Source organism: Macrosteles quadrilineatus, unplaced genomic scaffold (assembly GCF_028750875.1).
Source record: "Macrosteles quadrilineatus isolate MER2022 unplaced genomic scaffold, UCM_ALF_1.0 Scaffold_1__1_contigs__length_201487025, whole genome shotgun sequence".
Lineage (NCBI taxonomy): Eukaryota > Metazoa > Arthropoda > Insecta > Hemiptera > Cicadellidae > Macrosteles > Macrosteles quadrilineatus.
Genome location: NW_026542594.1, coordinates 181,282,320 through 181,307,499, shown reverse-complemented (window position 1 = coordinate 181,307,499; position 25,180 = coordinate 181,282,320). Strand labels below are relative to the sequence as shown.

At 35.0% G+C, this 25,180-nt stretch overlaps 2 protein-coding genes and 1 long non-coding RNA gene across 4 annotated transcripts; all 3 read right to left on the bottom strand.

The window, feature by feature from the left end:
- Positions 1-974: 974 nt before the first annotated feature.
- Positions 975-2,000, bottom strand: LOC128983297 (sperm-associated antigen 4 protein-like). Its single transcript, XM_054402543.1, has one exon. It carries the CDS (start codon positions 1,947-1,949, stop codon positions 1,167-1,169), a length of 783 nt encoding a protein of 260 aa, XP_054258518.1. The 5' UTR covers positions 1,950-2,000; the 3' UTR covers positions 975-1,166.
- A 4,129-nt stretch (positions 2,001-6,129) lies between these two features.
- On the bottom strand, positions 6,130-17,355 carry LOC128983296 (SUMO-conjugating enzyme UBC9-B). Its single transcript, XM_054402542.1, has 6 exons — positions 17,195-17,355; positions 13,367-13,466; positions 12,272-12,355; positions 11,147-11,264; positions 7,657-7,801; positions 6,130-6,512 (listed from the first exon to the last, which is right to left on the bottom strand). Exons 2-6 carry the CDS (start codon positions 13,430-13,432, stop codon positions 6,446-6,448), a joined length of 480 nt encoding a protein of 159 aa, XP_054258517.1. The 5' UTR covers positions 13,433-13,466; positions 17,195-17,355; the 3' UTR covers positions 6,130-6,445.
- A 1,720-nt stretch (positions 17,356-19,075) lies between these two features.
- Positions 19,076-24,857, bottom strand: LOC128983531 (uncharacterized). 2 transcript variants are annotated; one of them, XR_008489860.1, is made up of 3 exons: positions 24,786-24,857; positions 21,373-21,475; positions 19,076-19,293 (listed from the first exon to the last, which is right to left on the bottom strand). It is a non-coding gene; the product is annotated as an uncharacterized LOC128983531 (long non-coding RNA). The 2 variants fall into 2 exon arrangements; XR_008489861.1 differs by lacking the exon at positions 24,786-24,857 and adding an exon at positions 24,649-24,765.
- Positions 24,858-25,180: the final 323 nt, after the last annotated feature.

Below are 25,180 nucleotides of genomic sequence, written 5' to 3'. Positions count from 1 at the left end.
ACAACAAATGGACTTGAAGGTTCGTAAACTCAACTGGCTTCTAGGCAAAAAATCTAAGCTTTCGTTGACCAATAAACTCACACTTTACAAAGTTATGATCAAACCTATTTGGACGTACGGGATACAGCTTTGGGGAACGGCAAGTAAATCCAACTTAGCAATTATTCAAAGATTTCAGTCAAAGGCGCTACGAAGAATAGTTGATGCTCCGTGGTTTGTTTCGAATCGAACAATCCATGAAGATTTCAGAATACCTACAGTAATTGAAGAAATAACAAGAATTAGCAAGAACTATCAAGAAAAACTCGAAACCCACCCGAACAATATAGCCGTTAATTTGCTGGACAATAGTGATTTTCCCAACAGACTGAAAATTGTGAAAGTTCTAGAACTCCCATACCGATTTGTATAGTTTTAGTTATGACATGACTATTTAATTTTGCAAGATCTTTCACAGGGAAGATTCTTGGTCAAGACACTTATTTATATTATCCCTTTTACTAATTGTTCAAAGTACTGAACAGATTGTAAAATAAAATTAAGTAAAAAAAAAAAAAAAAATCGTCTTTTGAAGTAAACAAAATCTTTTCTTCATGAGAAATACTTTAAATTTTTGATGTTCTGTGGGGTAAATCCCGAGGACTTTTATTACAGGAACTAGCTGGCCCGACAGACGTCGTCCTGTCCTAAAGTGGTATAATGTCAAATACTCTCGTTCATTTTCAAGATGACCTCGTTCGCAAGGCTCGATCACGTCCTGGTTGAAGTTCGTTTGCTACGAGTTATTGAAAGACTGAATATGTGTTAAAATAAAGTTTTATGCTCTGTAACTTTGTACCAAGTATCGTAGCTCTATCTACATTATTTATTACAATATTTAACTGTCTTTGGACTTTATTACCACCCTGTATATAGATTGGTGAAAGGGGGCGTCCCCACAAAAAACAAGAAAAGTCTCATGTTTTACGTTAATACTAAGTTTTATTAGGACGTTCACACAAGCTTAGGTAAGCTTTTTAATTTTGAAATATATACGCAAATAGTTAATGTTTTTTAAAGGTAAAATTCTGAATCACACATCAAACCCCAAATGGTTTAGCTGAACACGATGATATTGCAGTTCCAACTGAATAAACTGTTCTGTATTTTTCCATCAGAGTGGCATTTCATTTCCGTGTGTTCCCATGAATTCTAACTCTATAAACGCAGGTGAACTCCGAATGACCATGATTAGAGTGAATTTGAACTTCGACTTTCTTGAACGATTTTGAACTAGGTATCTGAACTGGGAAAGTCTGCACCTCAGATGAGGCTAGATTGTAAGCGAATCTTCCGAATAAATGAGGAGTTTGGTTTTCATTTCCATTATCCGACAGCCCAAGTAGAGAAAACTCCTTCGGTGCTGACGAAGCACCGTTCGGAAGCAGTTCTTTTGGTGCGTGCTCTAAACTGATTTGACTCACGTTTACATCTTCGATAAGCTCAATAATGGCGGATCCTTGTTGACCTTTGATTGGCCAGCAATCGCCAGGCATAACGGACGTTTCTACTATTCGCCCTTCCAAGTAGTTCTGGCCGCAAACAGAGACGCCAAAGAAATTAACACCTTCTGAAAGGTAACTTTCTGTACCTTGAGTTGGAGTTACTCTTCCTCCATAAGCGTAATCCACCATACCTGTTTTATCCATTTGCTGGAGTCTTAATTCCTTCAGAGCTCTCTTCGTCGCTGCTTCCGACTCCCGTAGTTCGTCTTTTAGTCGTTCTACAGTTTTCTTCAAGACTCTCATTGTGTCATTCTGAGAGACTTTTTCAATGTCAAATTTCTCTTTGAGACTTCTTAAATTTTGTGTTAACAAATCCATTTTCTGGAAGGTATTATAGATGACACTTGAAGCTACTAAAAGAAGTAGTAGCTCTTTTATTGAGGCCACTTCTGTTATTAAACACATATTGAAGTTCAATTTGTTGAAGTTCAGTCAATTTGTTGGTTGCGTGATGAAGCAATGTTAAAAATGGTTAATAAATTATTTTGCAAACATGATCAGCTGTAAATTTAGCATTTACAAAACTGCATAGAAATATTTCATAACAAGTTAATGAAGTATCTTATTATTCTTTGCAACACATACAAAAGTACCTTTTTGCTTACAATTATATTCATTTGACATACTGTGAATTAATTATTAACCCTAAAACTAGCAATGGGCGAACTCTATAGTGGCAAGGAATTTTGTAGTAATATTTTCGTAAATGCATATAAACTAAACCAAAGTAAAACCGCAGTACACCCACGACATTCGTTGTTGGTAAACAGTAAAAAATAAAGTTTACAAAATCAGCTAAAAATAGTGTCTCGAGTTTCTTTTCACATTTCAGGTAAGGCACAATAAATAATATTCAAACTAAACATTCACAAATTTGCAACTCATAATCACGATGCTTGCATTGCAAACTGATAAAGTAAAACCACACAAAAACTCGACTGTTGTTGGTCAACAGCGAATAGCGATTGAGGTTGTTAGACAATATTCACGAAAAAATAACAGCTGACAACTTCAGCACGAGTGGTGCAATCTAAAACAATTAATACCACAATTGCTTAGCGAATAAAACGTGTTTTAAGCACGGCCACCTTTAACTCCAGACCGTGGTCTGGTAGAATTGGCAACGTCGCTATAGTCCTCGCCACCCTAAGTTGAGGCAGCCAAAGGCCGCACTAGATATACGCCGTGCGGCCTTGGGCTGCCTCAACTTAGGGTGGCGAGGACTATAATAGGGTTGTTTAGTGTCAGACGTCCCATAAGATAACATGGCAGACCGTTGACATCAGCTCATTAATTCGGACTTTATTGATTAAAATTAATATTTATGAACATAAATTTATGAAAATATTGAAAATAAAACATAAAGAATTGAAAACCAAAACAATATGAATTGAAAATCTATATTGGTACCGATACATTTAAAGTGGAGTCAGTATTGTCATAGTTCAGTAACCAAGCTTTCGTAAATGTAAATACACAAAATACCATTAGCTCAGCTGCTTCCAAACTAAACAGCTGTTACGACCCAAGATGCATGGAGTAAAAGTTTTACTCGATTCATCTTGGTTACGACCCTACTTGCGACAAGCCATCCACAGTATACTAGCAAATTACTAATACAGTACAAAGGGAAAACATCAGTTGTTACTATTGAGCAAAAATTACACTGAAAAAGATTACTCAATTTTGGGGAAAATAGTTTAGATCAAATACTGATTATTTACTTGGCTCTTCCCTACCTAAACTTAATCCCCTAAGTACTAAGGTAATTGTTAGCAAACCTTATGGTTTAACAGTGAAATAAATATTTAATAATGCTATTTAGATTTTGACTAAATTTTGGAATTAGGGACTCAGTTACATTTTATCTCTAGAGGCATAAAAAAGTATGTCGGTCCCAGGTCTAGGTCTTACCATGAAACCTACAACAAACCCTTATTCCCTATATGGGAAATACGCTATAAAATACACCTCTATTGTCCAAATCGGTGAAGGACAGACGCAAATTCAAAATTGTATAAAACACTAAGCAAACCTAACAACCAAATAAATGAACAAGTTGTTGATTAAAAGTATTTCTGCTATTTCTGATTTAATGGCGAGGTTGTTTACTAAAAAGGCTGTTTTATTTACCAGCGCAGGGATTTTTGAGTAGCTTGTTCATGACTCTGCTTGAATTGTTCCATAACCCTAGTCATCAGATTTTTGAAGGTTCAAATTCGATCATATTTTGCAAGGTTTATTATTTGTGCAAGGTATTTTGCAAGTTGTACCTCTTATCAGTCATTGATTGGCTTACAAGTAGGCTATCAATGATTCTTTGTATTCATTGTACATGTATCGTGCTTTTAAATCCAAGTCACCCAAAAATCAAGGTTACACAATATTGCATTTACTTTACTGTACAGGGTGAACTGGACCACAATTGGTATCTCGGAAAATATTTGATTTAGAGAAAACATTAAACAGATAACTTCAACTTGTTTTTTAATGATATTAATTAAAAATTTAATTTTTTCCAAAATGGACACCATTTTCCAATACGGCTGCTAACTTTGAAATTTATTTTGGAACACCTTGTATTTTTATGATCCATTCCAGAATGAAAATGAAATTTTTAAAAAACCTTTTTTCATTCTGGACATTTTCCTCTAAAACTACTTGTTTAGGAGCCATGGTTTGTTATATTTTGTTAAAAGTGACCTTCTGAGTAAAGTCTGAATTCTGTAACCCCTAAACTAGAAACGTTAAAGAGGAATCTTATCTTACTAATATTATAAATGTGAAAGTTTGTGTGTTTGTTTGAAGTTCAATCACGCATAAACCACTGGACGGATTGGGCTGAAATTTGGCATGATGATAGCTTACATTCCCGATTAACATATAGGCATATTCTTATCTCAAAAATCCTTTCGGGCTCCGCCCCAGTGGCTCTGTAATTCCCCATGTTAACCTTATGAGTATTCATATTTAAAGGGAATTAAAGAATTTAGTCAGCTGTTTCAACAATAAAAGTTGGTTCTATGATATGGAAAAGCATTAAAAAGTTATAAGATTTACCAACAGGGTGCAGCACTATATTTTTTTTGCATTTATGAAAACAGCTAATTTGAACTAAGCAGCAACAAAAAACTGTGATTCGCAATGAGAACTGTCAAAGTAGGATTGTTTACAGTTATATTTATGTTTTTCATTTCATGAATAATTTGTGATATTTTGCGAATTGATAATTTATTTTTCTCTATTGTTTAGGTAAAATGGTAGAACATTATGGCTATGGTAGATGTGTAATACTATAGAATACTGTAAATTTAAAAAAGCAAATTTTATCAAACTGTGTCCTCCACCCATTACAATCGCAAAGCTTGAGTATAACTGCAATAAGCATTTTATACTTATATTCCTTTTAGTACTTATATTCCAACCCCGTACGAAGGACGGGTACTCTGCTAGTAATTCATAAAAGTCTTAAAATGGCATCTACATTCTAAAAATATCATAAAATAGGGGGTGTTTCATCAGAAATTTCAAGGTTAGCTGCCAATTTAGAAAAATTGGTATTCATATTTTAAATGTATTTTATGGTCTTTTTAGAATGTAGATGTAATTCTGGTTTGTAAGGAACCTCATTCTTGTACACAACCTTGGGGTCTGATCTGAATCATAAGCATGTCTCTCCTTTTAAGTTTGACCTTATATTTTTACTTACAACATTGTAAGTTGAGTAAAGGCAATACAACTTTCTGAGTTCTGATATTCATCAATGGAACTGACACGGTAATTCTGCTAGAAAATCGAAATGCTGCAATTTTGTTCTAGGGGAATCAGCTTGCGATCGCTCAAGCCTTGTACGATTGCACAATCCCCTAGTTCAAATGTACTTCATCCCTTGTAAAAATTACGGCCAATGTCTAGTAGGAATGAGCATCGATAGTTGGCCAATGGTCATCGTTTTTGGCCAAGTATTAAAATATCCATGTTTTCCATAATTGAATTCTATTACTTTTGATGAAAACTTAAATTGCATTTTTGTATTTACTGAAAGGATAAAAACATCGAATCCAAAAAAATATTGTGACCGCAAACTGGACTACTCAAGAGACAAGTCTAAGGTGTAGAGTGAGTGAGACAACCACATGTCTATATTTTGTGAGGTGCTTTTTTCTAAATGCAACTTAAAATCAATTATATTTCAGCCATAGAACTCCTGCTCTCTAATATTATTAACTAATGCCGGTATTTTATCTTGCATAGACTTAACCAATGCAAGGGAGTGTTTATTAAATGCTAGTAGAGTATGCTAATAGGTTAATTAGCTGAGGAAGTACAGAGCATATGAAAAACACTCACTAAATGCAAATGTAACAGTTGACACATTTTTAATTTTTAATTTGTTACTATGTACAAGTGTTATTAGGTTTGTGCTTTTAGGAGAGGGTTAAAAAAACAAATACTTCAGAGAGAAATTCCTTATCAAAAGCCTTTTTAGTATGTGGTTGACAGGTACCAGGATTGTAGTTTTTAAGATTTGTGTTCCTTTAACGTTATAAATAAATTACAAGAACAGGCCAGTGAAAAACACACATAAAAAAAAAGAATTTGATGCTTTATTATTGTACTTATAGAAAACTTAAAATTAAATTACACTAGACCATCTTTAATTTACAAAGACATGATATATTTACTTAGTCACGATAAAAACATTTACGATTTCCGATAGGTAAGGGTCGACCCAATTCAAATAAATAAAGCTTCGGACTAAAATACAAACCTTACGTAAAATTTATTTATAATCAGAAGACTTTACTTTGTCAACAGAAGACACTTAACCACACAATAAAGAGTTTATGTCGATGACACCAGGTTCCAGACTGCTTGCTGATGCAGGCAGTGGTTATTTACTATTCCTGAGGAGCCATTGCTCTTGCTTGGGCCCTCACTCGCTTCTCGTACTCAAGACGGTTTTGGCTGGAAACAGAATATTTGTTTACTACAAAACAAACTTTCTTAAAGTAGACATAAACTTAGCACTAGCAGTTTTGACGTTTTAGCCTTATTACAGAAAGCCATTAAGAGCAGGCACTACTAAAAAATAAACAACAGTAGTAGTCAGTACCAAGTTTTAAGTTTATGTCTATAACACAGTCGATTCCTGAAGACCATATGAAGTAGACCCAAGGTTTTTGCCCAGATTTTTTTTAAAGACCAAGACCATTATAAGGTGTCACTCGATGGGGCCTTGCATTTCAAACATTTGAGGGATGTGTTGAATCCGAATCTCGAATCCAAAGAAAAGATTCGGATTTGAGATTCAATTAACAAATTTCAAGAATAATTTTTTGTTAAGAATACAATTAATGTATAGCCTAAGGCATATACTGTGGCATTGCTTATTAACCATAAAGGTTATTGATGTCGTAATATACACTTACTGTGACATTGACTAACCAGAGAGGTAATTGACGTTGTAATATACAGTACCGTGACATTGCCATTTTATGACATTTTAAGAAACAGAGTATACTATCGATCAACTAATTTAAAATTAACAAGTCTACCTACAACAATAAATAACCAATAATGAACATTTGCCGATCAAATAAAGTATACAGACCAACCGTTCAATTTAGGTTAATAGGTTGAAAGATGTAACCGATTAGTTGTCTGTTATTTTTGTCGTGTGTCAAAAGTAATTACTAGGCCTAAGTTTTTATTGCAAATAGTAGTCATTCATGGTTAGTGTAATATTTATTTTTAAATAGTTCCTATTCCATGCTTACTTTTTTAATCACCATAAGCCCATTTGTAATTATTTTTAGGACTCGAGATTTGAAATTCCTGGATGCGACCATCTCTAGTTAGGAGAGTTTAATTTCCCTAGCGTAACCCTTAAGAGGAGGTATCCATATTTTTTAACACAATAAATCAAGTAAAAGTGTTCCAAATTATCTAACAACTGTTGATGAACATATCCGGCAAAGCGAAAGGAAAGCTGCACCACACAATCACTTGGTTTCAAACCACATGGGACTTCCCTGCCAATGTTCCAAAGTAACTACTGACTTGAGGTAAAGACCAGAAACCTACTAAAACTGCTTGACACTCGACCTACCAGTAAATGGTGTAAGCCTCGGCCTGGGCGGGATCCTTAATGTTAGGCTCATTGAGGAGGTCCTGAATACCAAGAAGGATCTGTTTGATGGTGATGGCTGGCCGCCAGTCCTTCTCTTCATCAAGCAACGATAAGCAGACAGTGCCTAAAAACAATGTAAATAATCAATAATCTTCTGGATGTTGAAATTTCAGATTTAAACTAGCCCTGTGCAAATGAGTGGAGACTTGTTTTGTTCCTCTTAGAAAGGATTTTGAATACATCTCAAAACCAAACTAATGGGAGAGCAGGTGTCTTGGATAGTGAAAAAGTTTGATTGAAAAGGGTATTTGAGCATTTAAAGTGGTGAGAATAAAGTAATATTGTTAAATATTGTAGTTTTAAATTATTTGTTAAATTATTGTTAACGTTTAAATCATTTAGGTAAATAATGTAAAATTGTTGAAAGTTTGTTGATTTTTCATCTGGCAAAAGAACACTACTACTACTACTATAAAAGGCCCTGGCAGACTGGTCACCGGTCACTGGTGTCTATTTTTCTCCATTTCTAGCAGAAAGAATTGTAATAGTGTAGGTTGGTAGTGTGTTTGTAGTAGGGGTCTGTGGGTCAAACTTTTTTGGTTCAGGTCGGGTCGGGCCGATAATTTTAGCTCTTGGGTCTCGGGCCAAAATTCATTATTACCGAATTTTTGTTTGTTTTAACTTCTATCTGTGTTTATAATATTACTTGATGATAAAATATGAAAAAGATTGTATTTATATATTATTTCATTCTCATGTCTTATTTACAGCTTGGGAATTGCCTCAACTGGAAGAAAGAAAAAAATAAAAATTTATTATCAAGACATTCTTTCACATTTTTACATTTTCAAATTGGTGATATGCACCAGCTATTAGAACAAAAGCAGCAGTGGTGGCCTCTTTACTCTCTATGATGTAGGGTGCACTGATGTAGATGTAGTGTAGAGGGCAAAGACGATGCTCGCAGTGAGGAGAGGTTGGCTGATGCTGTGGGAACTGCTTGGAATAGAAACAGCGCACCAGCATTGTTGCGAGCTGTGCTCAAATCAACTTATGCTTAAGGCCTGTTCACACCGGCGTAGCTAGACGTCTGCAGACGTATTCGGTGTATTAATACGTCGCCAGTGCACTGTTCACACCGCAGCTACGTCTGACGGCTGCGTAGGCCGGTGAGCCGGCTGTCGTTTGTTTATCTAATATATAAAATTCTCGTGTCACAGTGTTTGTCTGCAAACTCCTCCGGAACGACTTCACCGATCGTTATGAAATTTGGTGTGTAAATTCTGTAGGTATGCGAATCGGACGTAAACTATTTCCCGTTTCGAAATTCTTAAAAGGGCTCCGCCCCAGTGGCTCTGGAGTTTCCCATGTTAACCTTATGAGAAATGGAATTAATGAATCTTAACAGCTGTTTCAATTAAACAAGTTGGTTCTGTTCTATGATGTTCAATAGCATTAAAGTTACAAGGATTACCAACAGGGTGCAGCACTATTATTTCTTTTACATTTATGACAACAGCTAATTTGCAACCAAAAGGTGAGTGAGCGTAGCGAACGAACTTCAACCTGGAGGCGAGTTAGCGTAGCGAACGAGCTAACCTGAAGGCAAGTGAGCGCAGCGAACGAGCTCCAACCTAAAGGTGAGTGAGCGTAGCGAACGAGCTCCAACCCAAAGGTGAGTGAGCGTAGCGAACGAACTTCAACCTGGAGGCGAGTTAGCGTAGCGAACGAGCTAACCTGAAGGCAAGTGAGCGCAGCGAACGAGCTCCAACCTAAAGGTGAGTGAGCGTAGCGAACAAGCTCCAACCCAAAGGTGAGTGAGCGTAGCGAACGAACTTCAACCAGGACGTGATTGAGCCATTAGAACGAGATCATCTTGAAAATTAAACGTAACGGTACTTTCTTTCCATCGGTCTGTCTTAGGGGAAACTTATAACTTAGGCGATACGAAGTTCGCCGGGTCAGCTAGTATTATTATAATATTTTATATTTGTTTATTTATTGTTTATTTTTATTAGTGTTTCATGAATTTCAGTTAAGATTGCCACGGTTCAATTGCAGCTTTTATAGTACCCTGAAAAGTCTGTTGATTAATGTGTTAATGTTGACAAAAATATTTTACTCTCATTTTTAGGCCGTATAGGTTTAGTAGACTATAAGATTTGCGCTATATTATAAAAAAAAAAAAAATACCAGAAAACATGCAATAATTTTGCTCATCCATAAGGATTACATAATAAAATAGTCTATGGTGTAAGTAAAAACACGTAGTAGGCCTATGTCTAGAAATAATTCATTAATGTTTCATAAATGTCAGCCCACTATATGAACCACAATAAACCATATTAAGAGAGAGACATTGTTTTTGATAACGAGATTTGCAAGCATAAACAAAAAAATTTAGTGGACACTAGGTACTCGTATGATGAAGTATTATTATATTTTGATCATATACAGTTGTCTTAAGATTGTTATGTTATAGTCTAATTTGAATGTGATAGATTAACGCGATTTAATGATTTTTTAAATTATAGTGAACTTTTGTGTTATAGTCCAACATTTACCACTTAGGTGTAGGAGGGTGGCGGTGACAGCCCGGTGTGCTAGTGCGCATGCGGCGACACAAGCTACGCGTAGCTAGCCGGCGTAGCGGCAGCGCCGTAGATTCCGTAGCTCACGTATTAATACGCCGGTGTGAACACTCTCTATAAATTACATTAAGAGCTACGTCAGCTACGTATTTCGAAAAAGTATTAATACGTCTGGCTACGCCGGTGTGAACAGTCCTTTAGCTCCCAACATTGTTGGGACAAGACAAAATGTTAAAAGGAAACAGGGCTTCACAGAAAACAATGCCGCATTTGCATTATTCTCTGACTATCTGACTCAGAGAGTTAGTTGGTGTACTAAGTCTGTAGCCTATTCATTTTTTAATATTTCAAACTGTATTTCTGACAACCTCAAGTGTGTTGTTGTCAAACTGAGACTTTCTTAAAAGTCCTTGGAGACTAGTGGCCATCTTGGATTATTGTTCAAAGGGATTTTTATCATCCAAAAATATTTTTTTTCAAATACCAAAAGTGATAGAAATTTAAATATCTAGGGCAATGTGGGATCATAATTTTTAGTTGTAGTTTTGTAATTGTTTCCAAGGGAGTAAATGAGGCTAACGGCTATCTTTGATTTGCCCGCCATAAGAGTATCACTAATTTTGTTGATTTCAAACAGCCGCTGAAGAGTTATTTACCATCTCCATTCATACTTGGCTTAAATTACCTACTGTACTTTCATGGTCCCCATTTCAAGTAAAGTAGCCTACTGTAGTGTAGGCCTAGTTAAAATATCTAGTTCAGTGTGGGATTAGAAATGTTCTTCCTACTTTTGTAATTTTTTTATGAGTTATAACGTCTAGGCTCCAAGGACTCTTAAGTCAGTCCTAATCAAAACATGTACGAGAGATGGACTTTACCTGAGGGGTACACATTGGGATGGAAGAGTGGAGGTTCAAATTTACACTTGGGCGGACTGGACGGGTAATCATCCTTGAAGATCATCCTCAGTTTGTACGAGCCGCCTTCCCATGGTGTCTGTAAAAGTCACCATCAAAATTGAACACCCTGTCCAAAATATAAAACCTTTAAAAATAAACTTTTATATTTTGTACATGTATGCCTATAGGTAAGTAACACTCTCAACGAAGGAATTACTTTAACGAGTGTTCCTTTACGGGTAGTAACACAGCCAGTCTATTTTATAGCCTCTATAACACAATTTGACTCGCAAATTTAATGAAACAACAAAATAATAGCCTACTGATGAGTAAAATTGAGTAGGGCTACTTAAAACATTTACCAGCTGACCCCAGTTAAATGGTTCACATCTCAGTCAATAACTGTTAAAAAACTTTTCCTGCCACTCAAGGAAATGATCACATTGCCACACCTATAAACAATGCGTAAATTATCTTATTTCCGCCCCATTTCTCGCTCGCTAAATCAGCTGCTTTCACTGTTGGCATTTATAAACACAAAAAAAAAGCAAATTACGTAACTTGGGAAAACAAACACAACCTAAATGAAATTTTATACAGGCCTACAGCCAAAAAGTTAATCTGTGTGTTATAAGTAAATTTTTATGGTAGGGAAACTCTTGTGTGTATTACGAGCACAAGTTATTGCCGCTCTTGAAATGTATGGCCACACTCAGTTTTTAAGCTTTGTGCGGCCAATTACAGTTATCGAGCGGCAATGACGTACTATGCACTCTTAATACACAAATAGCTATTTTATAGTGAGTAAGTCTTTTTAATTTCTCATCACTACAAAAAACTAGAAATTACTTTGTTACCGCTCTAAATATGGCCCACGGCAATGAAGACGATACTTCACACAAGTGAGCTATGTATCAGAGTTTCACCCTAAGGACAATTATAATGTTTCTAGGATTTGCATTATAAGCATTTTAGGGTCTAAATTTATGCAGTTTGTAAAATGTCAAAAATATATAGATTTGAGTTTGAGTTAAAATTATTGGGGACCCACTGTACTAAAATAATAAGTTATTATGAAGACATATAAATGCAAAATAAACTTACTCCTTTTTTGCCTGGGATTGCACATTCCCAGTTCATTAGATTAAGACCACCATCTTGAGCTTTTCCTGGCCGAGCAACAAAGCCCTAAAAACAAACAGAAGAAAACTATGCTTAGCATTTAAAAAAATGTAAGTTTATTAATCAGAGGTAATTTTTATGGTATAGCCTCTGGATCACTGATTTTTACAACAAAAGGTTTAAATTACCTGTAGGCCAAACCATCTAGATTGAAGTTGGTTGACTACAGCTGTTTCGTGTTTATAAACACATCTTCAAGTCAATGCTGCATTGATTTATTCCATCCATAGAATAGAATGGTTGTCATGAGGTTAAAAGTTCACAAACAACACACGTATACCCAGCATTAAACATTAATTGACCAAAACATAAAAACAACATTGGACACATGCGTCGCCAAAAGAAGGTAAGTCATGACTGCCTGAAGAATCAGACATAGCAGTGACGTAGCCAGGGGAGGGGGTCCAGACCCTCCCCCCATTCCGGTCTTAAATATAATATTTTTTTGTTAAACTAAATGTAAAATTATATAATCATAATGTATTGACGTTGGGATTGATTATTTTCAATGCCAAGAGAGCTAAAAAAACCTTTTTAGGGCCTATATTAAAAAAAAAAAAATTCCCAGACCTCCATTTGAAATACCCCCTAGACCCCACCCCCCTATTTTGAAATCCTGGCTACGTCACTGATAGCAGAAAATATTACTCACGAGTCGTGTATTGATCACGAAAGCGCATCATAGACTGACTACCAGCGAAGCTTGGCAATCAGTTGTTGCTCCATACAATGAGAATCGGTACAGGAAATTCTAGAGATAAATTATTTCAAGTACTGTATAAGGAACATGTTCTCATGCCATCAATGACATTTTAAGTGCAGGTGCATTTAAACAGAGAGCTAAATACTGGTTTTGAACTAGCTGAAAATAATTAGCCTAATTTAGTTGACTAATTATTGTAGTTTAGTTATTATTATTAATTATTAGGCTAAGTTGCAAGATTTTGAAGTGGAAAAAAATTTAAGTAATCTTAATACCATTTTATAAAAACTTATAAATGTTTAATGTATACTCACAAAAGGATGATCCTTCCTCCAACCTTTACGTTCTTCAGCTAAACGAGCAATAGCAATCCCAGACATTCCAATAGATTATCCCAACGGGCAAAAGCACCAACTACAACAAGTCAATAAGAAATAAGTTTCATTTAGGTCTACCTATTATCATAGAGAAATCATACTAGTAGATTTGTCATCCCTATGGAACAGCTGAAGCCAATTTTATTGTTAGTTCTGTACGTCCAACTGTAGAGGTTATGTTTTGTTTACAATTTGTTTCTTGTTATTTCAGTAATTTAAAACCTCATTTAACCAAATGAAACGATGTAAATTATAAGCAATAACTAGTCTCCTAGTAATATAACCAAATAGTAAAGCACAATTCATGAAAATAACCCTAAAATAACAGAAACAAAATGTTGTCTACCCCAGCAATCAGTGTGGACGTACATGAACTAGACACGAAAAACAAGCTTCAAAATTTACAATGGGATGAGGAGTCTACTTGTGTTGCCTAGTCTATGCTATTATTGACGGTAGGCTACAGCTATTCACAATTCCTTATTAAAACCAACATAAAGTAATTTACACTGTAGGGATTGTATAAAAAAAATATTAAAATTTGTTAAGTAGGTACTTTTCTATTTAAGTTAAAGCTGTTTTAACTACGCACTACCAAATTATAGTAATCGCAACACTAATGGTTTGGAAATGGGACAAAAAAGTTATGACCGTGACACATACTTTAGCTCTTCTAGGGATTAAACCTCTGAGATAGCCTACTTTTAAACATAATCTTCTAGTAGGTTAACACTTCCTTACTACAACCTAGGCTACAATTAGGCCTAGGCTAAAATGAGAATAGATCTACAGTAGACCCCCTCTTAACCGACCACGTATTAACTGATAATCAGATTATCCGCCTTTGATCGTAAATTATAAGAGCTTGTTTTAACCGACCTTACTTTGAGACTAGTACGGTTTAACCGTCCCTTTCTAGGAATTTCGGCATTTCCGGTTTAAACATGTAATAACTAATAGTGTTTATCTCAAATAGATAGATAGGCTACTGTTTTAAGAGTAATAAAACACATATTTTTACAAAGGGATTCGGAAACAATTTTCAACTATGTCCCTAAGGCAAAAGAATGGTGCAGCAACTTTATTATTAGTGTAGGCTTAATGATAAAAAAGTTCAAAAGGATTCGGTCAATAACGTCGGCCAAAACAGCTGATCAATAAGCCATGTTTCAGATTAAAAGCCTGTGGCTGAGTGTTTACAATACTACTCGTTCGCAGAATGTCTGACCTTTGTTTATATCTTGTCATTTATCTAACACACCCCAGCCACCCATCCACACCTTCTCTCAGTCTTTCTGTAGTAATTGATTGGCATTTGTGTATTTAAATTGTTTCAAATTAAACGCTTTTTAATGTGTACCGTAATTAATTAATTATAATGAAAAACTTGATTACCCTTAGTGTTCAGAAGGCAACTACATGTGGCCACGAGATCCGTTGTGTGACGAATTGTAATATATACGAAGCAACATGCCTATAGCCTGTAATGGCTACACATAGTGGCCTACTACTCTTGTTTGTACGCCTTACGCTTGGGTTTAAATGCCGTGTTGCGAGCCTTTTAATTCCAAATCACTGATCTAACTTACAATGTCTCAAACTGTTTAATGCTCTCCCTCTTCAAATCAAATCCACAGCAGACCTTCAAAAGGCACTCTGAGAGGTAATTTCTCACGGGTAACGCTACTACAGTGATACAGTGTCTCGCATTTCTCGCTGACGGATAGCCCATATGAATTTTAATGTATATTTTACAAGTTAGTTAAGTTTGTTTTAGTAAATTGGACTTGGCTAATGCATGTACCTATTTTATTATTGATCTAGCTAAGTAAATGAGTTATCGATCTTAACACGTTCGCTACTGCAATAGTACAAAATTTGTCATTCACATGGACCAGCGACACACATATGCGACGGCCGGTTTCTACCCATAGGCTGCCGTCGCATATTTGCGTCGGGGTTCTAATGTTATTATGTTTATATCTTTGTAACGGTCTATTTGAAGCCACTGAATTCCCTGCAGTGGTCTACAGAGATGTCTGACGCACGACTGTGTTGCTTGGTCTGTGGATATGATGATTGGTGACGTCAAGATAGTTAGAAAAACTGGTCTTTACTTTTCTGCATCACTGTGTATGCAGTATGTATGCTGCATTATCCTATGTACCTAGCTTTTATATTTGGTCAGTTATAAAATGTTCTTGAATAATCTGTTTTTTTCCCTAGAAGTTAATTGGAAAGAACATTTAAGCTTACCGGTACTGTACTTTAGTTGACTTAAGTTACTGTCCAAATGTAAGTATGTGACATGTTTACAATTAATTTAGCGGCCTTAAGAGCTCTGCCTCCCAGAAGGCAGCAATGACGGCGAGGATTGAGTTGAATGCGTCACCACCGCCACCTTCCATATGTAAGGTACTCCGCCAAGTAGGTAAGTTATAAGTTAAAGCTTGCTGGGGCGGTTATGATAGGTTGGTATCATAAATATGTTTGTAGGACTTCCCTTGTTTCATTATGAATCGAACGATAGGCCTGCCAGATGAGTCATCATTCAGGACACTGTGTGATTAACGAGCTCTGGTCAACAACCTGACCTTTGCCTACTTGGAGGGTATTTGGCCTAGGCAAAACTGTGACTCATCCAGTATCAATAGATTCATAACGATACAAGGAAAGTTCTACAGACACTATAAGTTATGAAATAACCCAACCTGACATAGGCCTAAGCGCCACAAAACATTGTAAGAAGGGTGGTCTCCGGATAATACCAGAGTAGCCTACCAGTTATTTTTCCACTTTTTGTACATGAACCTAACTTAAGTTAGCCTACATAAATTTGACTAATATAGAAAGCTTTATAGACCTAACTTATGATAAGACTGCCCAGTGTACAGCAGTTGTAAGTTAGATTGATGGTGTTGGAAAAACTGATAGGCCTAGGCTAGATTAGGTGGCCGAATAGGTAACTAACAAATTTATGTTTTACGCCTAGGCCTACAACTGACAAAGCTACATATGAAACCAAAGTTAATAGACAGGCATAGACCTAAAGTAAAGTGCAGCCCCTATGGTTGCACTTTACTTTAGGTCATACACTCATTCGAAAGAAAATATCAATCGATATATCGATTAATCAATTGTTTTATTCAATATATCGTTTGGTTAGTTAGGTAAGGTTAACCTAACCTAACTAACCAAACAATATATCGAATAGGCCTAAAACAATCGATAGTTAGGTAAGGTTAACCTAACCTAACTAACCAAACGATATATCGAATGAAACAATCGAATAATCGATATTTTCATTTGAATGCGTGTAGGACCTAAAGTAAAGTGCAGCCTAGCCTTTTTGGTATAAGGATAATCCCTAGACCTAGCCTATGCTAGCTTTCGTCTTATGAAAGGGTATCCGCGCCTAAGCATCATTGTAGGCCTACAAGGGACTGAGTCAGAACTGAACCTAGGAACACGAAGGTCAAAGCCATTAACAATTTTAATATCGGTATCACTGATACGTGGTCTGACACTTATTTTACGTAATCACATGAATTTCATTTAGTGCTAATGCAAACTGTTCGAAAGGAATGCCTAATTCAAGCTCTAACTTAATCTCAGGACAGGTAGAAACACCACAATCAGCAACTAACTGACAACGAGGTCTTGTCAACGCATTTATCCATATACCATGGAAAAACTGTAATGATTCACACAATAAGCTTAATAAATACTCAACTAAAATAGTAATACACAAGGAAAAATACTAACTTTACTGTAATGTGTCACAAAATCACAAAATTGTAGATTGTTTCAAGCCCTCCAAATACGATTTCGTTTCGACCCCGATTCTTGCTCGACGGCTCGTCGTTCCTTGTTCCTTCCTTCACTTCACAGTTTCAGTTTCAGTTTTCGCTTTCAGTTTTCACAGTTTCTTCGCCAGATGCCAGATTAACCAATGAAAATGAATGGCGGGGCATGGGCTAAGAAAGAAAAGGAAAAGAACACGAGATTGAGAGAATAAAGGAAAGGAACGTAGAGATAAAGTTTAAAACAAAATATTCAAAGACGCATAAAATCCATCTGAGCATGTGGTGAGTAGTATACTATCTCAAATTATGAACTCTGTACGCTTAGTAATTTTTTGCTAAAACTATCTAAAACCTTTGACTTGCTAAAACCATTGACTAAGGAAATAAAAGTTTGTTTCCCTTGTCTGTGCTAAAACGTAGCTAGCCGTGTGCGCAACAATCCACTATTAGGACTATGCCGTAGACTAACCAACACAAGTAGACTTCTCATCCCTTGTATATTTTGAAGCTCGTTTTTCGTGTCTAGTTCATGATTGTAGAGATTACAATTGAGACTGGAACGGGTGGCGTCATCCTGTAATCCAACTACCAGGAGGTCACGAATTGTGGATATTTATAGGCATGCACTGTGGATGTGATACTCCCTGGGTGGTGTGGATTAACGTCCGGACGAGTGAGTACTACGACTATCTATTTATTTATTTATTTGTTTACGGTATAACACCATTTTTACAGGGTTGACATAACAGGGTTGACATGCTGATCAGATACAATATTGAAAGATCCTAATTAAATTTTCTTCCCTTCTGCCTTTTCTCATGCTCTTTTACTTTTTTTTGTTATTTTGCAGGATTTATTGAAAGGCAGATAGGGACTAACATCACATGCTAATGGAAAAAAAACTGGTTGAATAGCAAGCATAACAATGGATAGAATTAGGTAACAATAACAATCGATAAATACTACAAGAAAACATGCGACCCCAGATAGCAAAAAATACTTGATTAAAGCTTGAAACAAGTTTGATTTGTCAAATCTGCAAACTTGAAACAAGTTTGCTCGGACGGGCCCGTAAACTTGATTCAAGTTAATATCATGCGTCGAAGTTCCCGCTCTTCCAGTTTGAATAAAACTTGAAACATCTAATTTGAATAAAACTTGAAATTTCTAATTTAAATAAAAATTGAAACATCTAATTTGAATAACACTTGAACTATCAAATCTAAATATAAATTAAAAAAATACTTGATTCAAGCTTGAAATAAGTTTGGTTTGTCAAAACTGCAAACTTGAAGGATCGGGTTTGTAAACTTGATTCAAGTTAAAATCATGCGTCGAAGTTCCCGCTCTTCCAGTTTGAATAAAACTTAAAAGATCCAATTTTAATAAAACTTGAAATATCTAATTTGAATAAAAATTGAAACATCTTATTTGAATATTAATTGAAGAATACAAGAAATAATTCTTTTTTAGCCACTTACAAGCTCTTTTTTTTATTTCTGAAAATGTAATTCATATGCTTTTACCAGGATTCACAGTCTTACATGTAATAAAAATTTCACATTTTTTAGGTTGAGATGCATAGCACAATATAATCTTCCAATATTTCAGATAATTTTTCACAATCACAACATAATCTAATAACTTCAATGCCTCTAGTTGTTACATGCTAAGACACTTCTCTAAATAAAAAAGCGAGATACCATCTAAAAACTTGTTTTCATAAAAGAGCAGGAAAACATGAGTTATTATAGTTTTCAACCCTACAATTTTACATATTATTACTATTCAGTACGTAGAATTCAGAATTCTTTGAAATTAAAAATAAAACACAAGAGATAATTTGTCTAAATAGATTTATATTGAAGATTTACATAACACATTCACATTTGAAAATGCCTCGATCGTATCTTTAACTTTCAACAAACAGTTCCCTCAAAAATTCCTCTTTTTACGATTACTTAAATAATACAGAGTAAGTTATCTATTCAACAAGATCTTCATCCCCATTGAGTGGAACTTCTTCCCCACTGTCCACAGTGGCAGGTTTTTTTCCCTCTGAAAAAAGTCAAAACAAATAGAATCAATATTAAATTTAAGGATAATCAACCAAAATGATTAATTTTGTATCTGGTATAAAAAAAATAGGCAAGTAAGCAACATTTTAAACTAACACAGTTTAACTCACAACCAGTGTAGGCCTGTTTAGTGAAAATTAATTTATTCCTACAATGATATACAAATACAATATATGATCTTCCCAATAATATTAGTATTAATTATTAATATGTATAAAACACAATTACATTTTTATTGTCAAAAAATGCTAAACACAAGCCCAGGATTGTTTTCACATTACTTCAGGCAAAACCTAGGCGTTGCGGCATTATCACTTCGATAAAATAATTAGGTAAATCTGCGGGATTTTATATTTTACGGTTTAAGTATAAAACTAGTTGAGCAAAGCTCACTTTCCCTCACTTTGAAACTTCTTTGTAAGAGCATCAGAATGTAATGGCTTGAACAATTGATATGAAATTTGGCCAACAGCTAAAGAATACTGAGCACAATGTTTAGGTAAAAAATATTTGCAAATTTCCTTCTGGATTTTATTTTATGCGTCACGCAATTTCGCTTGTTATTTTAATATAAGTTGAAAGAAAAATTATATTGGGTCTATGACATATGGGTTTATCTCGTTTCATTTAATTAAGATAAACATATGTTAATTGTTTGTAACTGTTTTGTTTACATTTCAATGTTTACTTTCATCCTAGGTTAAAGTTGGAATGTAACAGTTTATCAATGGAAGTAACAGTTTTGCTATATTTGTTTTGAGCATGCCTCAAAGGCCACGTCGTAATATTGGTCGACGCACCAATAACGCAAATATTGTAAGAGAGTGGCGTCGTGAACAAGAAGAACCAGATGAAGCAGTGGTAGAAGAAGCTGATAATGATAGGCAGTTAGCTAATCAATTCCAACATGAATTAGATGCACTAAAATTTTACATTTGCACTAACTGTCATCACCAACAACTAACAGCTTCAAGCAATTTTTTGGTGTTCAAACCAATCACCAAAAGTTTGTCCGATTTTGATGAAATTTGGTTTGAAGGTGTAAGGCGGGATAAACTTGAATAAGTTTGCGAACCAGCATGATCGGACCATGGGAACGGGGTTTTATGGGGTAAAAATGGGTTTTTCTAATTTTTGACCCTTTAATCACAAATTTCCCTCTCCAAACCTTTTTAAAGAGCTTAAAAAAACAAATGATTTAGTATATCAAAGTGTTTTTGTACAATTATTGGTTACGGAGAAAAAAAATATATATTTTAAAATTCCCATGTTATTCTTATGGAGAATATTGTAAAATGTCGTAGTTTGCTTGTTTTTGACCAAACTTGGTAAATTTATTTATTTGATACTAAGTAATTAATATTTTACTAAAAAACACACTTTTTTACCCTCCTTGTAGCAGCAAGCCTATGTACTCATTAAAGCTAATGTTAATTAAATACATTTAATTTAAAATCAATTCAGGCAAATGGAAATTCACTTAGTCGGCAGGTTTGCTGCGGCGGGGGTATTTTTTAGCTTATACAGTAGGCCTACTTGAGTAATCATAATGATAAACAATAAAAAACATTTTTATGAAAAACCATTATGCAGTAGACTCCTTTTTACCCGAACACTTAGTAACCAGACTGCACTCAGCAGATATAATTCTTAAACCAGACAATTTTTATCAGTACGGTTTAACCACCCTGGATCGGCAGGAAGTGCTGAAACAACTTGTCTTGTAGGATAGATTTGAGACTCTTCATCACATGTCTTAAGATTAAAATATTTAAAAGGTATAAAGTCTTGGCATCTTGTGTTTTGTTTACAGTAATTATCCCAAAGTGTCTATAGTTTGGCTATTTTTACAGAATTAACATTATTGGCTTAAATATATTTTGCATTAGACTTTAATCATGTAACAAGTATGCAGTTGTAAGTATGTTGTTGGGCACGTCAGTTTCAAGTGTCTCCTTCCCTGTATAATTGAGTCCACTGTACAGTATTATTAGGCTACCAATGGAATTCTATTAATGGTGAGTTGAATAGTTAGTTAGTGACAATTTTTTATCCTTACCTTCTTTCACATCTGGTTTTGGCTTGTTGAAGCCACTTAGCAAAAACGCTTGTAACTTTGGCTTCCGTGACTTCACTTATGCCCAACATTTTCTGTGCAGCAGCTAAAAAAAAAAAAAAAAAATACTTAAAATGAACTTAATACAGAATAGTAGCCTACATTTAACCCCTAAGACCTAAAGTTTGTCTTCCCATTTCAAACATGGGGTTAAGTTTAATTTCTGAAGTTCAAGATTTTACTTTCATATTAGGTATCCTTAATATTTTAATAAATCAATTGTTTAACAAGTTCACTACTGATCGGTACTTGCGCCGGTAGGGCGATCAAAATAGACCGATCCTAATATTCAACGTCACTGATGGACTAAAGGTAGTAAATTATTCAGTAGCGATTATCAGTAGCGATTATCAGCAAGTTTGGTTAGTAAGGTTAGGTTATGACAGTTTAATTTTTATATTACACAAATTATACATTTTTTTATTTTTTTACTCTCATTTTGTCCGTATTAAAATTCCGCAGGTGAAATAAAAATTGTGCCACCCCTACAGTGCCTATCTTAACCGCTTCTGGTTAAAAAAAATCCAGCTGTAGGCCGATGTGTATAACTTTATTTAGAAGATCTTTATTACATAACCTGTGAAACTTAAGCATAGACCTAAGTTATTTAAGTTATAAAATATTTATATTATTTATGTTAAAACACCCAGGTACAGTTCTGCAACAAACCTACAAAAGGCCTATTTTATATCATCAGATGCAACTTTTATTCGATAATTAAACTTAGGTAACCTTAAAATATTAACTTAAGTTAAGTTAGGATTATGTTATTTTCCCATAAAATACTTAAGTAAAGTTATAACTTTAAATCTTTGACTCAGATTAAAATGTTTCATTCAATGTAAATTATTAAGTTTAACTTAGGTCAGAGTTTCTCAAGGTGTTGTCCGCAAGCATTTTTTTGTGGGGAATGTGGGGTCCACGAAAAACATTTTAATCAAATTTATTTTTATATGTATTGTATACTAGCAGAGTACCCGTCCTTCGTACGGGGTTGGCGTATAAGTATAAAATGCTTATTGCAGTTATACTCGTGCTTTGTGTTTGCAATGGGGGAGGACACAGTTTGAGTAAATTTGGTTCTTTTAACTTTACGGTAATTTACACATCTACTATAGCCATAATAATGTGCTACCACTTTACCTAAACAATAGAGACGAATAAGTTACCAAATATTCGCACAATCACAAATTATTTATAAATAAAAAACTTAAGCATAACTGTAAACAGTCCTATTTTTTGTCAGTTCCCATTGTGTATCATAGCTTTTTGTTGCTGCTTGGGTCAAATAAGCTGTTGTCATATATGAAAAAAATTTTAGTTCTGCACCCTATTAGTAAACACTATAACTTTTTAGTACTATTGAATATCATAGAACCAACTCGTGTAGTTGAAACCGCTGGTAAAATTATTTTATTCATTTTAAATTTGAATACTGATAAGGTTAACATGGAAATCTCCAAAGCCACTGGGGCGGAGCCTAATGGGTCTTTGAGATAAGAATATGTCTATATGTTAATTGGGAACGAAAGCTATCATCATACCGAATTTCAGCTCGATCCGACCAGTAGTTACTTAATGCGTGATTGAACTTCAAACAAACAAGCAAACACACAAACTTTCACATTTATAATATTAGTAAGATTATATTATACTAGCGGAAAGTAAATAAAAGAAACGTCTTATAACACTTAAAACATATATTTACGCTTATACTGTTACTCACAATACGGTAAATATACAAAACAGATGGTAAGTGGTGATCGATTTCGATTGGAGTGTCCAATCGAAATCGATCACCACTTACCATCTGTTTTGTATATTTACCGTCTTGTGAGGAACAGTATAAGCGTAAATATATGTTTTAAGTGTTATAAGACGTTTCTTTTATTTACTTTCCGTAAATTTAATAACACGTAAAATGCTGATCAAGAAGTTATTTAATTATACTAGCCTATTTTGCTATAGGCTAAAGGATTAAGATTAAGAAATATGCAAAAAAACTTAAACCTAAATAAATAACCTAGCCTACTTATTTATTTAGGTTTAGGTTCCTTTGCATTTTTCTTAATTTTGATTTTAATAAGTAGCTTAAACTAGCCTACAGTTTTCTATTTATATCCTAAATAATGACATCTAGTGATACGCATCCGTTCCAAACCCTATCACTCACTCCTATCCTATCACCACGTATTTTCTATCGATCGTCTATTGATACTTCCCCTAGGGTCAAGTAGAGCCTCGTCTTCTAACTCCTCCCTGAGGAGATAGTTTAAAAAGTTACAACACGCACTCATGACCTCACCATTGTGAGTGCTGATGAAAAATCGTACGACGACCGTAAATCAATCGCTCTAAGCAAAACGGTCGCCGTAACAGCGATAGTAACTGAGCGATAATCGCTGTGCGACTATCGCTACAGTCCCTCCAAGCAAAATAGGCCTTAAGTTAAGTGGACTAAATCAAAGTAAGTTAACCTAACTTAATGCCAATTTTTAGTTTAATGGAGAAGAAATTTTGTAGCCTACCTATATCAGAAACTAATCGCCTGAAAGCTTACCAGACTCTTACTGCGATTAAACGTAGGTTACTGCTATTTATCTGACAGTGTCACTAACAAAGTAGCTGCTTAAATACTTATCGAGTAGGCTACTGAAGTAACTTAGCTTTAAGTCCCTAGCCCTAAGTTATAAGTTACCTACACATTAAAATATCATGGTATAAAATATGGCATTAAGTTAAGTCTAAAGCCGGGTTTTCCTAGACGCGGAAGAGGAGCGCGGAGAGCGGAAAATCGATTAACATGGCATTCCGCTCTGCTTCCTAGGAAAACAGTACCGGTAACATTAAACTATTTAAGACAAGAGGAGTTCACTCTCCACGGTACTTTCTCCCCGCCTAGAAAAACCGAGCTTTATAGAATAGACTACAACGTAACTTAGGCCCATTATGGCTAATCTAGGCTATAACCTACCATAGTCTATACTATGAACAGCGAAGACAATGCCTAGGCCTAAGTTAGACCATACCAGTACCACAATACCTAAGTATCTTACATGGAGAGCTTGATATCCAAGCTGGTAAAAAAAATATGTTTTTATGCATACAAACAACTCAAAGTTAGGCCGATAAGTTGACAACATTTATTTTTTAGGCTAGGCTACTCATTGCACGTAGGCTTACCAACTCAAAAGTGGCTGGCTTTAGGCTATAACTTACTTGGCTCTTTCAAAATTTTCACTGATTTTGAGTTTACTTAATTTCTTCCTAGGCTATTCTTGTAATTAACTTAAGACGATTTGATTTTGTTAGTCACAATCCTTGAGTTTACTTAGTTTGTGCTAATAAGAACTTACCTTGATGGATAAGAAGAAATAGGCCTAGATGAAACTTAATAACAAATCAGCTTAAACAATATAATATAATAACTTTGAACAACTCAGCACCAGAATATCGATATTCTCAACTCAATGAGAGAGATTGAGAATGAATCACTCACAAATACACAATAAACAAAACAAAGCAATATGGCCGATGGCGTCTTCAAGTGTCGGTCCCACCGTTAGCGTCGTTCCCGCTCGGAATTATGGGTAACACACTCGACTCCAATTCGAATCCAACGTGATACTTAAAAGCTGTAATTTCAAACCAACGTAAGCCTAATGGAAGTGCATTGTGGGTAATACTTCACTCGATTCGGATTTTAATCCAATGTGATATTTCAAAGCTGTTAATACAAGCAAGTGCAAGC